Below are 11,817 nucleotides of genomic sequence, written 5' to 3' on the forward strand. Positions count from 1 at the left end.
TGGGAAAATTATGAGATATTTTCCCGAGTCGAAATTTTGATCGTATTTTGATCCTCCTAAGGTCCGATCAACTTCGGATCAGGGAGTTCAAAGTACGATCAATTCCCATGTTAAATTTGATCGTATTTTAAACTCCACAGTGGTACAAATTTCCGTTTTTACCACTCTGGAGTCCAAAATACGATCAAATAGAAATAAAAATTCGGTCCGATTTTGAACGCCTTGATCGTATTTAATAATAATAATAATAATAACAATAATAATAATAATAATAATAACAATAAATTTATTATTATTATTATTATTTATTCATTTAGTAAAATTAATAAATAATTATAATAATAATAATTATTATTTTTATTATAATAACAATAACATTTTTTTTATATCATAATATTATTATTATATAATTTAAGTACATACATAATAAGTAGATATTATAATTATAATTGTTATCACATAAACATTCTTACATTATTAATCTATCTCAAGCGTCTTATATGTATGCAAAATAAGTATATAATTTTAGCTTATTGAGTGTAGTTCTATTATTAATAGTTTTTTTAATTATTTGAAAGTATTTGATACTTAATTATATTGTAAGTATTAGTATTTTTTTTATAGTTTTATAAATCGCTTCGTATTTTTAAAAGTCGTGAATTCACGAAATATATAAAAATAGTTGCTTACACTTTAACCACCTTTTATTTCCCTCTATTACGACGTTTTATACAGAGTATCCCTGAGGCTGTGATGCATTTTGTCTTTGGTCACATTTATTTGTCAATAACCATTAAAATATGTTAGTAAGTATCAGATAATTAAATAAAAAAAATTATATCTTTGATTAATCAAAGTATACAAAATAGCTTTTAAAAGCTAAACTAAAAAATCACATTAATTTTACTGATCCAAAAAGTTTTTTTGGTGCTTGTATCATTATAATTATAATTTTTTGTCATCAATCTACAAGCTTTGTAAATAATATCCTTTAATACGATCTGTTGAATCTGTCACAAGCGAAAATTCAATTTATTAGGTGCATGATTATTAACATGAAAATTGTGTCAATGAATAAATAAACTTACGTGACTCATATTCATTGTCTTTTCTCTCCGTGTCCATTTCTTCATTATAATAGGATGGATAATTGACATTTGGAAAAACCTCGTTGCGATTGTAGTTATCGTTTTGTGAATATCTATGAGTATTACTCATTTTGCCTGTGTATATCTGTTGATTTGGAGCTGGTGGCGCAAAAGGCGCTATTGGAGCATTATAATTACCTGGCCACTCATGGTTCTCTGGTTGTACAGTATTTAACGGAGATGAAAGAGATTCCGCCTGTTGAAAATAATTATGAGTAATTGTATCCTGATATCCATGATGTTCACTGCGTGGTTTTTTTGCCAAATTTACAGGAGAATTATCATCTTTTTGCGAAGTATTGCCACCATCTAAATCAACAGATTTAGTTTTTGTTTTAGACTTGACTAGAAAAAAAAAAAATAAAGAATTACATGATTAATTATAAATGCACTTAAAAATTAAGATACAGAAATTTTCGAAATTATAAATACCTTGATCAGATGTTACTGTGCAAGACTTACTCTGTGAACTAGTAATTTGTTTCATCGGATTGCTTGTACTTTTAAGTACTTTTCGGGCCTTATATTTCCGTTTGTTGTCACAGATCCGAGCAACTCGTTGAGTAAACATTTTGTCCGTAATCTTATTGTCAAATTTACGATTAACCCATTCTTGAAAACAAAAAATAATTTTATAACCATTAACAATAAAACACAGCAAAGATACAAATAATTAATATTTAAACATACCAAATAATCCCTTGAAAAGATTTGGATCGATCCCCGGATGCTTTCCTGTCTTTCCCTTCGCACAGTACTTAGAAAGATTAGAACCATAGATATCCTCCAAAGTCTCTTTTATCATTAGATTCCAATCATTTCTACAGACAGCATTAGTTTCAATTATTGAAGCACGTACCCGAGATAAATAAAAACCCGAATTTTCAGAAATTTCAACCTAGAATTGATAATGTTAAAGTTAGCAATTTAGTTGTTAGAATAAAATTTTAAAATTATTATATTACTTTTTCATCCGGTTTTCCTGGTTTATAGTAATGTTCTTCAATCTAAAGTTACAAATTAACATTTATTTAGTCCAATAAATATCAGTATGCTGTAAAAATTCTAATAATAATTAAAAATATTACCGGTATTGTTTTATTTGAGTCATTTTTAGCTTTTATTTGACTGGTGTGTTTCGACTTCATTGCTTTTAATAATTGTTCTTGGAAAAAAATATCCCTTGACGTAACTATGAAAAATATAATTATCAACTTTAATAACATGTATTAAATGAAATTATTGAAATTTTGAGAAAATTGTATATTTTTAAAAGCACTTATAATTGATAAATATTTAACAAAATAATTTAAGGATAAAAAAAAGTTTTGAGAGCGTAAAAGAACATCATCTTTAATTATTTTCATTTTTACCAATCCCTAACTCCATCCTAGACAAAATTTCACCATCATCGCCAGAAGAGTTATCACCAGAAGAACTTTTGTAGTCAGTACTGTCGTCTCCGTCACTGAAATCTGTTTCACTCCCGAAATTTTCTTTATTTTCTGTGTCCATACTATGAAGTTTATTTGATGGAGATTTAAAACAATCACGATTTACATCAGAATCTGTAGTATTGCCATTTTCTAATAGCTTCCTTTGACTTGTAGGTGATGAACTTTTCTGAAGTCCAGAATTATCATCACTTGAAGTCAATGAACTCGCTAACACTGGAGTAAATTGCATAGTATTGACTTGATTAGTATGTGGTGATAAGTTATTGTGCATGAAAATTTTACTTGATTGAGAATTATATAAAAACGGAGGTTGACTAGGAACTAAAGATGTTGATGTTGCAGGATTCGGATAACCAGTAATCATTGGATTACCAAAAATGGGCTGATTACTTCTTATTTTTATGTCTACTTTTCTTTTATTAGATTCTTTCATGTTATTGTGTAACTTTTTTTCTTTGCTTAAATTTTTGCGATTGGTTATCACCTCAGCAGTAAAAATTTTTTGTGATCGATCATGGATCTTCCCTTCTGTTGTTACTGTTTCGTTATCTAAATCTTCTTTATCTAAAAAATTAAAACATTAATTTTCATTAACAAAAAAAAAAATCATTGTGATGCACGCGAGTTCTAAAAAACTATAAAAAATTACTGTCATTATTTATATATTATCAAATATTTAAATAAAAAAATGAGATGCTAAAATCAAAACACCCACCAATTTCGGTAAAAATTAATAAAAATCAATTTGAATAAAAAAAAATTCTACAAGTACACACTCACAATTTTTCTTTTAATTTCCATAAAATTTTTTATGATTGCAAATCTAGAAAGCATTAATTTTTTAGATTTAAAAATAAAGTAGTAAATAATTAAAAAATTATTCATTTAAAAAAATGCACTTGTGTAAGACTCGAGGTTTATATTTTGTATACCACTCATATTTATTTATACATCTACAAGTAATAACCCGACAATGACTACGGAATGAGACATCTAATAAAAGCCAATATAATTAAGGGATGACAATGACTGGAGGACGTTGTACTAGGACCCATCGCGTGAGGTCCTCATGAAGGGTGGCGTCGGAATGCCCCTAACAATCTCTCTCGTAGTCCTCTCAACCCTCGTTGAGTGGGGGCGAGTCTTGTCACGGGCTGGGGGTACGGCCTTACGTCACAGATCTCGGGCCTCACGATACTCGACAGCCGTCAGCCTCGGCAATAAGAATAGCGTTGCTTACAGTCGGCTGTCCTGATGATGCTCGCGTCCTCGCGACTAGTGGTCAGCTGCTCGTTCGAGTGACCATGTCACTTTGCCTGCTATATCACTATTTTCGACCTAAAATAATATTCGAGTATTATCAGCATTTGAAAAATATAAGATATCATGCAATATCATGCAGCCATTCCTATTGTAAGATCAAAGCCGTTCTCGTTTTTATAAAAAATCAACAACACATTACAATTAGACAATAATCATGTGCATTCTCTACCTACTGGACTCAGGGCATGTGTCTATACCGCTGATCCAGTCATACATGCTTAAACTTTAGAGCCGACCAATTGGCACCAGTGACTTCGTATCTGACTCAGCCGTCCACCGGATACGAATCACTATTCGCCATATAGCTTGTCTGCAGCTCTAAATTTTAACATTCCATTCAATTTTCATGCGTACAATTTCAAGCTTAACCCATTTACGTCGTTAGTACTCAATAACGACTGCATGCTTCGTGACAGATATCACTAAAACCACTAGCAGTACGGAGAAACCACCGCCAACCGGCGCTTGATCGATTAAGATCTTCGCAGTTTCTCGACGTAACCACCAGGACGTTGGAGTCGTCGCCCGGTCATCACTGACCGCCCGATCGTTCAACGATCACACGACTCATATCAACTTTCTCAAATTAAACCACTAATAGTGCGGTGAAGCTACTGCCATACGGCACTTGATTGATTCCCTAATCTTGCAGTCTCTCGACGCAACTACTAGGACGATGACTCCCTAGCCAGCATTAGGATGCAAATACTCCTCCATCTGGCCTCCATTTGTAATGAGTTAGCTCATACTCGGTGCACTAATGAAGTATCCTAGCTGCTACGGAACTCAGGATCACTCCAGCTGTTCACCAACTCCTCCAGGTTCGCACTAATAAGTGCCGATTGTTGCTGCAACCGCTTAACTTTACACTGTCAAGAGTTGAACGGCCAACGTGATAGTCCAACTCAGCTTTTTACCTAGAACAGATTAAGAGTGTCGACGATGTAACGTCTTACCACTGAAATCCCTTCAAGATTCCTGGTCTTCCGTCTACAATCATAATGACGGTTCATGACGTACTCGATGCACACGTTCGTGCATCTCATGCACTATCGTCAATTGTTGAAAGATCTTCAACAGCTATCGCTGCCGTCCATACTGACTTGGTAATATCTGTACAACGGTTACTCGAGCAACAGACGTATCCCAGACGAGTTGATACTTCAGCACTCGTCAGGACCACCTTCGAAGCCTAGTCAGAAACTTTGAAGACATGAATTAACATTTTAGCTAGAGACAGATGTAATGCTCTCGACGATATATAAATCTCATCTTCATCAAGCCTTAATTACAATAACTTAATAATTATTTTATTTAATTTTTAATGGTTACTATGCTCACATATTCTATCGCTGAAATTCCAGCTTGAATTTCAATCATATTTTATACAGGTACGAGAAACCACATTTCGTTCACTCAACATCCAAGAAGGACGTATAGCTGATTCCCCTTACTTTAAGATACTTAACGTACTCAATGTTAAACCATAGCAATTCTAACAACCGATACCTTATAGCTGATGTGACAATATACTCTAACCAGTATCCACGACCCCTTTTTTTGAGGTCCAGTTGACCTGACTTTACTACCTGACTATTACTTGTCGTAAAATTAACCCGCAGTCTTAAACAAGACTACTATTGTTTAAGGGACAGTAACTGCGCTACTGTACAGATTCAAACCAAACTATTTTGCAATTACGTAAATATCGATCTTGTTGACCGACGTTTCTATTACTTTAAGATCTTAAAATCTTGTTCTGTCGGCAGGGCATTTAATAATTTCGTAGTAGTCCGATATCACATGGTGATTTTAAAAATGATAATTTTGATTACAATTTAAATTTGCAAACTTCATCCGAGTATTGTACGATATTAATTAACAATGCTCAGTGATAACTCTTCGCAAAAATACCGATATGAATTTAGAATATAGTGCTGAATTATTTAATCGCTCATCTAATTCTTCATCTTTCTAGTATGCAATTAGTACATCAATTAATGACCTAGCATTCACAATAATCGACTTCAATAATCTATACTAATATTATAAAGGGGAAAGAGTTGATTGTTTGTTTGCATTGAATGGACTCCGGAACTACTGAACCGATTTGCAAAATTCTTTCACCGTTGGGAAGCTACACTATCCCCGGATGACATAGGCTATATTATATTTTCAAATTATTGTTAAATACCCTGCGAAGCCGGGGTAGACTGCTAGTCATTAATATTATTAATTATTTATCTTTAACTTTCATCCATCAACTATATACTTTGTCAATTTATAACTGACAATTCTACTTTACGATATCAAACGCTTAACTATTTTATTTACATCTTGTTTAAAAATGTCTAGCCAATTCGATATTATTACGGGATGTTAAAATTTGTTAAATAACATCTCTTACAAAACTATCTGATTTTTCTAACTCAAATGATAGTGCTATCATACTAACGTAAGGTTGGTGAAATTAGATAATTATCTTTTGTTTTAACTAGCTTAAAATCAATGCTAAGGAGCATTTCAATAATACACTATACAATAATTTTTTACAATCTATTGTAGAACTACTTCGTCCTTTGTGCATTATACCGATGAGTTTACTTAGCCCGTAACCGACACATGGTTGCCACTCAACTTTTTAGTATTTACAATAAGGTAATAAAACAAGGGTTTCTTGCGAGATAAAGACTCGGCTGTGAGAAAACTAAACCCGAGGTTTCCTCGTATAGTAATTCTAATACTATGTCCTTGAAACCATCTGTTTTGTGTTGATATGTTTTTAAAATTTTCTTAAACTCGACTCAACATAATTTTTCTACCAACAATGAATTTTACTTATTGAGTTACTTGCAACACACGTAATATTTATTTTCAACGACTAACGAAAAGGATATTTTGAACTTTTCAAAGACTTTAACTAGAAACACTTTTATACCAACATGTGTTATTTAGGCATTTCGAATTTCTACGTTATAACTATTTACTAGTTTCTACTTTCTCCTTTGTGTATTGTTCACAAAATATATGTGACCGCCGGGTTCTATTTTATAGTTTTGCCAAAGATAATTTCTTCAAACTTGGTGTCATATATATTTATATATATTATTAATATGCTTATTCATTATTTTTCAATCAGATTTGAGTATATATACTAACTATACCTAATAATAAGTTCGTTTTCCGAATTGTTAATCTTTGCAATTTGCAATAACTCCACATTAATAAAATCAATCATTATACTCTCTTATAGCTAACTAATATCCAATTGTAACGATTAAAAATCAAGGCGTTACTAAATTATATTGTGATTCTGATTAAGACTACTGCTTATTTATTTTGAAAATGTATAGTTACTTATAACCGCGACAACATTCTTTGGAACCGCATAGCGAGTACTCACTACTTGATCGCGCAAGTATATCAATGCTACATCCGGTATGCATAATTCGGAGTTCTCCTTCATTATTTATTAATTTACTATTTCTTCATGCTATTACAATTACTACTTGCAATAACACTTTATTTATTATCGAGCAAGCATTACTAAGCCTACTTGATTATACCTCTTAATATACCAACTCAAGTTGTATCATAATTAATTACTTTTAACTTCTACATTACCAAATTTATCGTTCATTATAACCATGACACTCAGTGTCGTATTACCAAATGAGCGATGATGAGTTGACCAGCTTAAGGCCCTGATTCCTCATTTGCTGATGAACTATTTTATCGTAATCATCCGTTGTTGATGTCACTCTGACGTTGAATCCAGTAACTTCTTTTGCGTTGAACTCATCATCCATTATCTGCACCCGATTTCTGGTGAACTCGCTGAGAATGCAATTTCAGTTGCAAAACAGATCACCATTGAGTTGTTCTGCTTCTTCATAATTCCACCTTCTCCAGATGCTTTAGTCCTGGTTCCTTCTGCAAGTACGACTCCTCTACAAAGCCTATCTCGACCGCAGCTATGGATATTCTTAACTACTTTAATTTTTCAGAGAAGTTGCAATTTTCGAAGATGTAGTAACATGACCTTGGGTGATCTAACTACGAAGTAGCCAAATTTGAGGATTGAGTAGAGTTGACCCAGCACTCAACCTATTGACCTTGAAACTGATGCGAAACCACAATATTTGCACTAACAATAACTTCTCAATTATAATTAATATATTATAACTTATTATAACATTAATACACCACACTTTCCACGGAACACGGATTTCCAATCCCACTTCTGATCTGTAAGACTCGAGGTTTATATTTTGTATACCACTCATATTTATTTATACATCTACAAGTAATAACCCGACAATGACTACGGAATGAGACATCTAATAAAAGCCAATATAATTAAGGGATGACAATGACTGGAGGACGTTGTACTAGGACCCATCGCGTGAGGTCCTCATGAAGGGTGGCGTCGGAATGCCCCTAACAATCTCTCTCGTAGTCCTCTCAACCCTCGTTGAGTGGGGGCGAGTCTTGTCACGGGCTGGGGGTACGGCCTTACGTCACAGATCTCGGGCCTCACGATACTCGACAGCCGTCAGCCTCGGCAATAAGAATAGCGTTGCTTACACTTGTAAATTTTTTAATTTAGTAAAAATAGATTTTTTAATTTATTTATGAATCGCTAATTTTTTTCTTTTCAATTTTAAAAATTAAATGTTTGCTACAATGACAGTCATAAATTTTCTCCATAATAATTTAATTCTTACAAAAATCAAAACAATTCTTACATTTTTATTAGTTTCAATATCAATTAATATTTAAAAATTTATTTTTAGATTGTACTTACTACCAATTTTCAATACTTTAATTTCATATTTTTTTGGTTTAGCTTTGTCATCATCCATCCAATTCAAAGAGGTTATAGCGTTAACCTTACGATGGTTTTTATTGATTAAAGATAATTCAATTACGTCACTTTTCTTGCAATTAATCCACCAGATTAACGCGTATTTTTTCTTTCTTCCGGCCGACATTATAAATTATAAATGAGTTTAAGTACACGAATTTTATTAAAACTTACAAGACGGACTGTTTGAAGATAGCAGTAAAGTAAACAAAGTTCTATTAAAATGGCGGTCGTCAGGAGTCGGTACTATCGATATCCTCTTGTAGTAGTACTGCATTACCCAAAGGGTGCTAAGGCTACTTTTGATTGTTCACAATAAAATATATTAAAAAATATGATTGGTTGGCGATCAACTCCATCTTGATTTTCAATTTTCCCGCGTTTATATTACTAATAAGAATTTTTTTGTTAATCCAGCTGTTTACTGCTATAGAAATTGGGCTTAATGAGTTGAAAATTAATACGAGGATGCTTGGAGTGTTTACGTCTATAAGTGATTAAATATTTATTCTAAGATAAATAAATAAATCAATTATTTTATTGCTATAAATAGTGTGACGACATATTTCTTTTTTAAAATCAATTTAATTTTGAAATATAGTCATGACTTATAAATCGATTGATAATGTTGGTGTAAGACAGCTCCGAAATAGACTGAACAACTTACGCGATTATGTTAATGATAATGAATTGAATCGAAATATTGAACAAGTGAATCCAAACGAAGCAGAGTAAGTTTTATATATTTTATTCATTCTAAGCTTAACTTGTCAAATATTAATTAAATTACACTCTTTTATAACTATTGTAAGCTGATAAATGTCTTTGTCTTGATATACAATTTATTTTACAGAGAAAGAAACGAGCAGTTAAATTTGGATCGTCTACAAGATAGAAATGATGAAGTTATTTTTCCAGCTGCACCCATGGATAATCATGAACAGTATGTATTTTATATTTATCACCCTTTGTAAATCAGCTTTATTGAAAGATTTAAAAATTTATGATTTTTAAAAAAGTGCACAATAGTTTTTTTTTTAAATTAACCAAAAAGTGTAGTTAATAATAACAAGTTAATAATATTTACATCTCACCAAAACTATAACATTTATGTTTGCATTTCTTTGAGTTGTTGTTTTTAGAAGATATTTGTCAATTTTATGAATTTTTTTAACAAATAAATTATGGCAAAAAAATGAAAAAAAAATTGACATTTAGAAATTTTTAAAAATTGAAAATGCAATTTTTCAAAAATAACTTACTTTTTTCGAAACAAAATAACAAGTTTGTTTTGTAAAAAAATTTCTTAAAATAGTGAAGTGACTGTTAACTTAAATGTCATTCTATTTAATTTGAAACATTGTTGCATGATTTTTACATTTACATTTATTAATTTTAAGTTTTTCACTCGATTAAATTATCAAGTTATATTCCATTACTTTTATGAAATCTTAATTTTAGTATTCTTTTTCACTAATTATATATTTTACAGAAATGATCGTCAAGTACTCTTTAGACTTGGAGAAATGGAACTTTTGGATGATGAACTTGATGCTAGTGATGATGGTTCTAATGATGAAGATATCTTGGAAGCAGGTGTAAATAATGATGATCATTATGATAGTTATGATGATGACAATGTTACTGAAAATGAAGACGATAATGATAATGAAGATGATCCCAACTATGAAGATAATAATAGAAATCGACAGCATAACAATATACATCAACAACAACCTCTTTACAATGGTTCTCAAATAACTGTTGGAGACAGTATGTTAATAATTTTATCTCTTCTGTTACGTCATAATTTGACAATGGTTTGCATCGAAGATATTATCAAAGCAATAGAATTGCATTGTTTGCAAGATGGATTAAAAAAAAACAGTCTATACAAGTTTAAAAAATATTTTCAACTCGATGAGACAACAAACACCAAAAAACATTATTATTGCAAGGTTTGTGTTCGAGAACTGGATCATCAAAACGATGAATGTCCATCTTGCGAAGAAAAAAAAAATTCGTACTTTGTCCAACTGTCTATGACAGGTCAATTAAAAGAAATGTACCGACGACAAGGCTTCTACGAAAAATTGCAGTGGAAATTTAGAAGACCGGTTCCTCCTCCTGGTATTATCACCGATATCTATGACGCAGAACTTTATAGAGAATGGTGTTATAATGGTTTTTTATCTAATCCTGATAACGTATCGTTCAGTTGGTATACTGATGGTGTACCTGTTTATAAGTCATCACATATCAGTATATGGCCATTTTACCTGACGATCAATGAGTTACCTTTTGAAGAACGTAAGAAAAGGGAAAATACATTACTATTAGGATACTGGTTTGATGATAAAAAACTAATTATTAACAATTTCATATACAAGTTTCGAGAGGAACTACAAGAAATTGCTCAAGGAGTTGCAGTTGATCTTCCAGGTAACATCCAAAGAATCGTGAGAGGTGTGATGCTCATGGGTGTTTGTGATCAGCCGGCAAAAGGCGATTGTTTTAATTTCGTGCAGTATAATGGTGACTATGGCTGTACGTCTTGCTTGTCGAAAGGAGAACTATTGCATACAGATGCAGGTGGCCATGTTCATGTGTACCCTCATGAGCTTCAAATACATCCAAGAACGTCTGGGCAAACAGTGGCATACGCAAATCTTGCAACACCAGGCGAACCTGTGATGGGGGTGAAAGGCAATTCTGCTCTATTTTTAATTATGCCTGATTTCATTCGAGGTACAGCAATAGACAGAATGCACTGTTCTGATAGTGGTGTTATAAAAAAAATACTAACTTTGTTATTTGATGCTGCCTACAGTAATGATGTATTTTCATTACGAGCCGTTATGGATCAAATAGATCATCGACTGATAAGTATTAAGCCGCCCAAGTTTATACACCGCATGCCTCGTTCAATAAATGATTTGAAACATTGGAAAGCATCGGAATTTAAAGTATTTTGTTTTTACTATGCACTACCAATATTCGAAGGTATTATGCGTTTTGACTA

The 11,817-nt window shown here is 32.0% G+C and overlaps 2 protein-coding genes across 2 annotated transcripts; both read right to left on the reverse strand.

The window, feature by feature from the left end:
- Positions 1-581: 581 nt before the first annotated feature.
- On the reverse strand, positions 582-2,297 carry LOC123270601. The gene is made up of 6 exons (XM_044736728.1): positions 2,237-2,297; positions 2,114-2,155; positions 1,839-2,046; positions 1,581-1,760; positions 1,089-1,493; positions 582-1,010 (listed from the first exon to the last, which is right to left on the reverse strand). The coding sequence occupies exons 1-6, from the start codon at positions 2,294-2,296 to the stop codon at positions 967-969; spliced, it is 939 nt and encodes a 312-aa protein (XP_044592663.1). The 5' UTR covers position 2,297; the 3' UTR covers positions 582-966.
- A 204-nt stretch (positions 2,298-2,501) lies between these two features.
- LOC123270160 lies at positions 2,502-9,843 on the reverse strand. The gene is made up of 2 exons (XM_044736099.1): positions 8,970-9,843; positions 2,502-3,169 (listed from the first exon to the last, which is right to left on the reverse strand). The coding sequence occupies exons 1-2, from the start codon at positions 9,070-9,072 to the stop codon at positions 2,502-2,504; spliced, it is 771 nt and encodes a 256-aa protein (XP_044592034.1). The 5' UTR covers positions 9,073-9,843.
- Positions 9,844-11,817: the final 1,974 nt, after the last annotated feature.

This window comes from Cotesia glomerata, linkage group LG8 (genome assembly GCF_020080835.1).
Source record: "Cotesia glomerata isolate CgM1 linkage group LG8, MPM_Cglom_v2.3, whole genome shotgun sequence".
Lineage (NCBI taxonomy): Eukaryota > Metazoa > Arthropoda > Insecta > Hymenoptera > Braconidae > Cotesia > Cotesia glomerata.

Coding starts and splice junctions, on each gene's coding strand:
- LOC123270160 (XM_044736099.1), bottom strand. CDS start 9,072: ATGCAGTACTACTACAAGAGGATATCGATAGTACCGACTCCTGACGAC. Junction 3,170..8,969: donor ATCTTCAAACAGTCCGTCTT/GTAAGTTTTAAT, acceptor TTAATTTTTTAG/ATAAAGAAGATTTAGATAAC.
- LOC123270601 (XM_044736728.1), bottom strand. CDS start 2,296: ATGAAGTCGAAACACACCAGTCAAATAAAAGCTAAAAATGACTCAAAT. Junction 1,761..1,838: donor TCTTTTCAAGGGATTATTTG/GTATGTTTAAAT, acceptor TTTGTTTTCAAG/AATGGGTTAATCGTAAATTT. Junction 1,494..1,580: donor CACAGTAACATCTGATCAAG/GTATTTATAATT, acceptor TTTTTTTTCTAG/TCAAGTCTAAAACAAAAACT.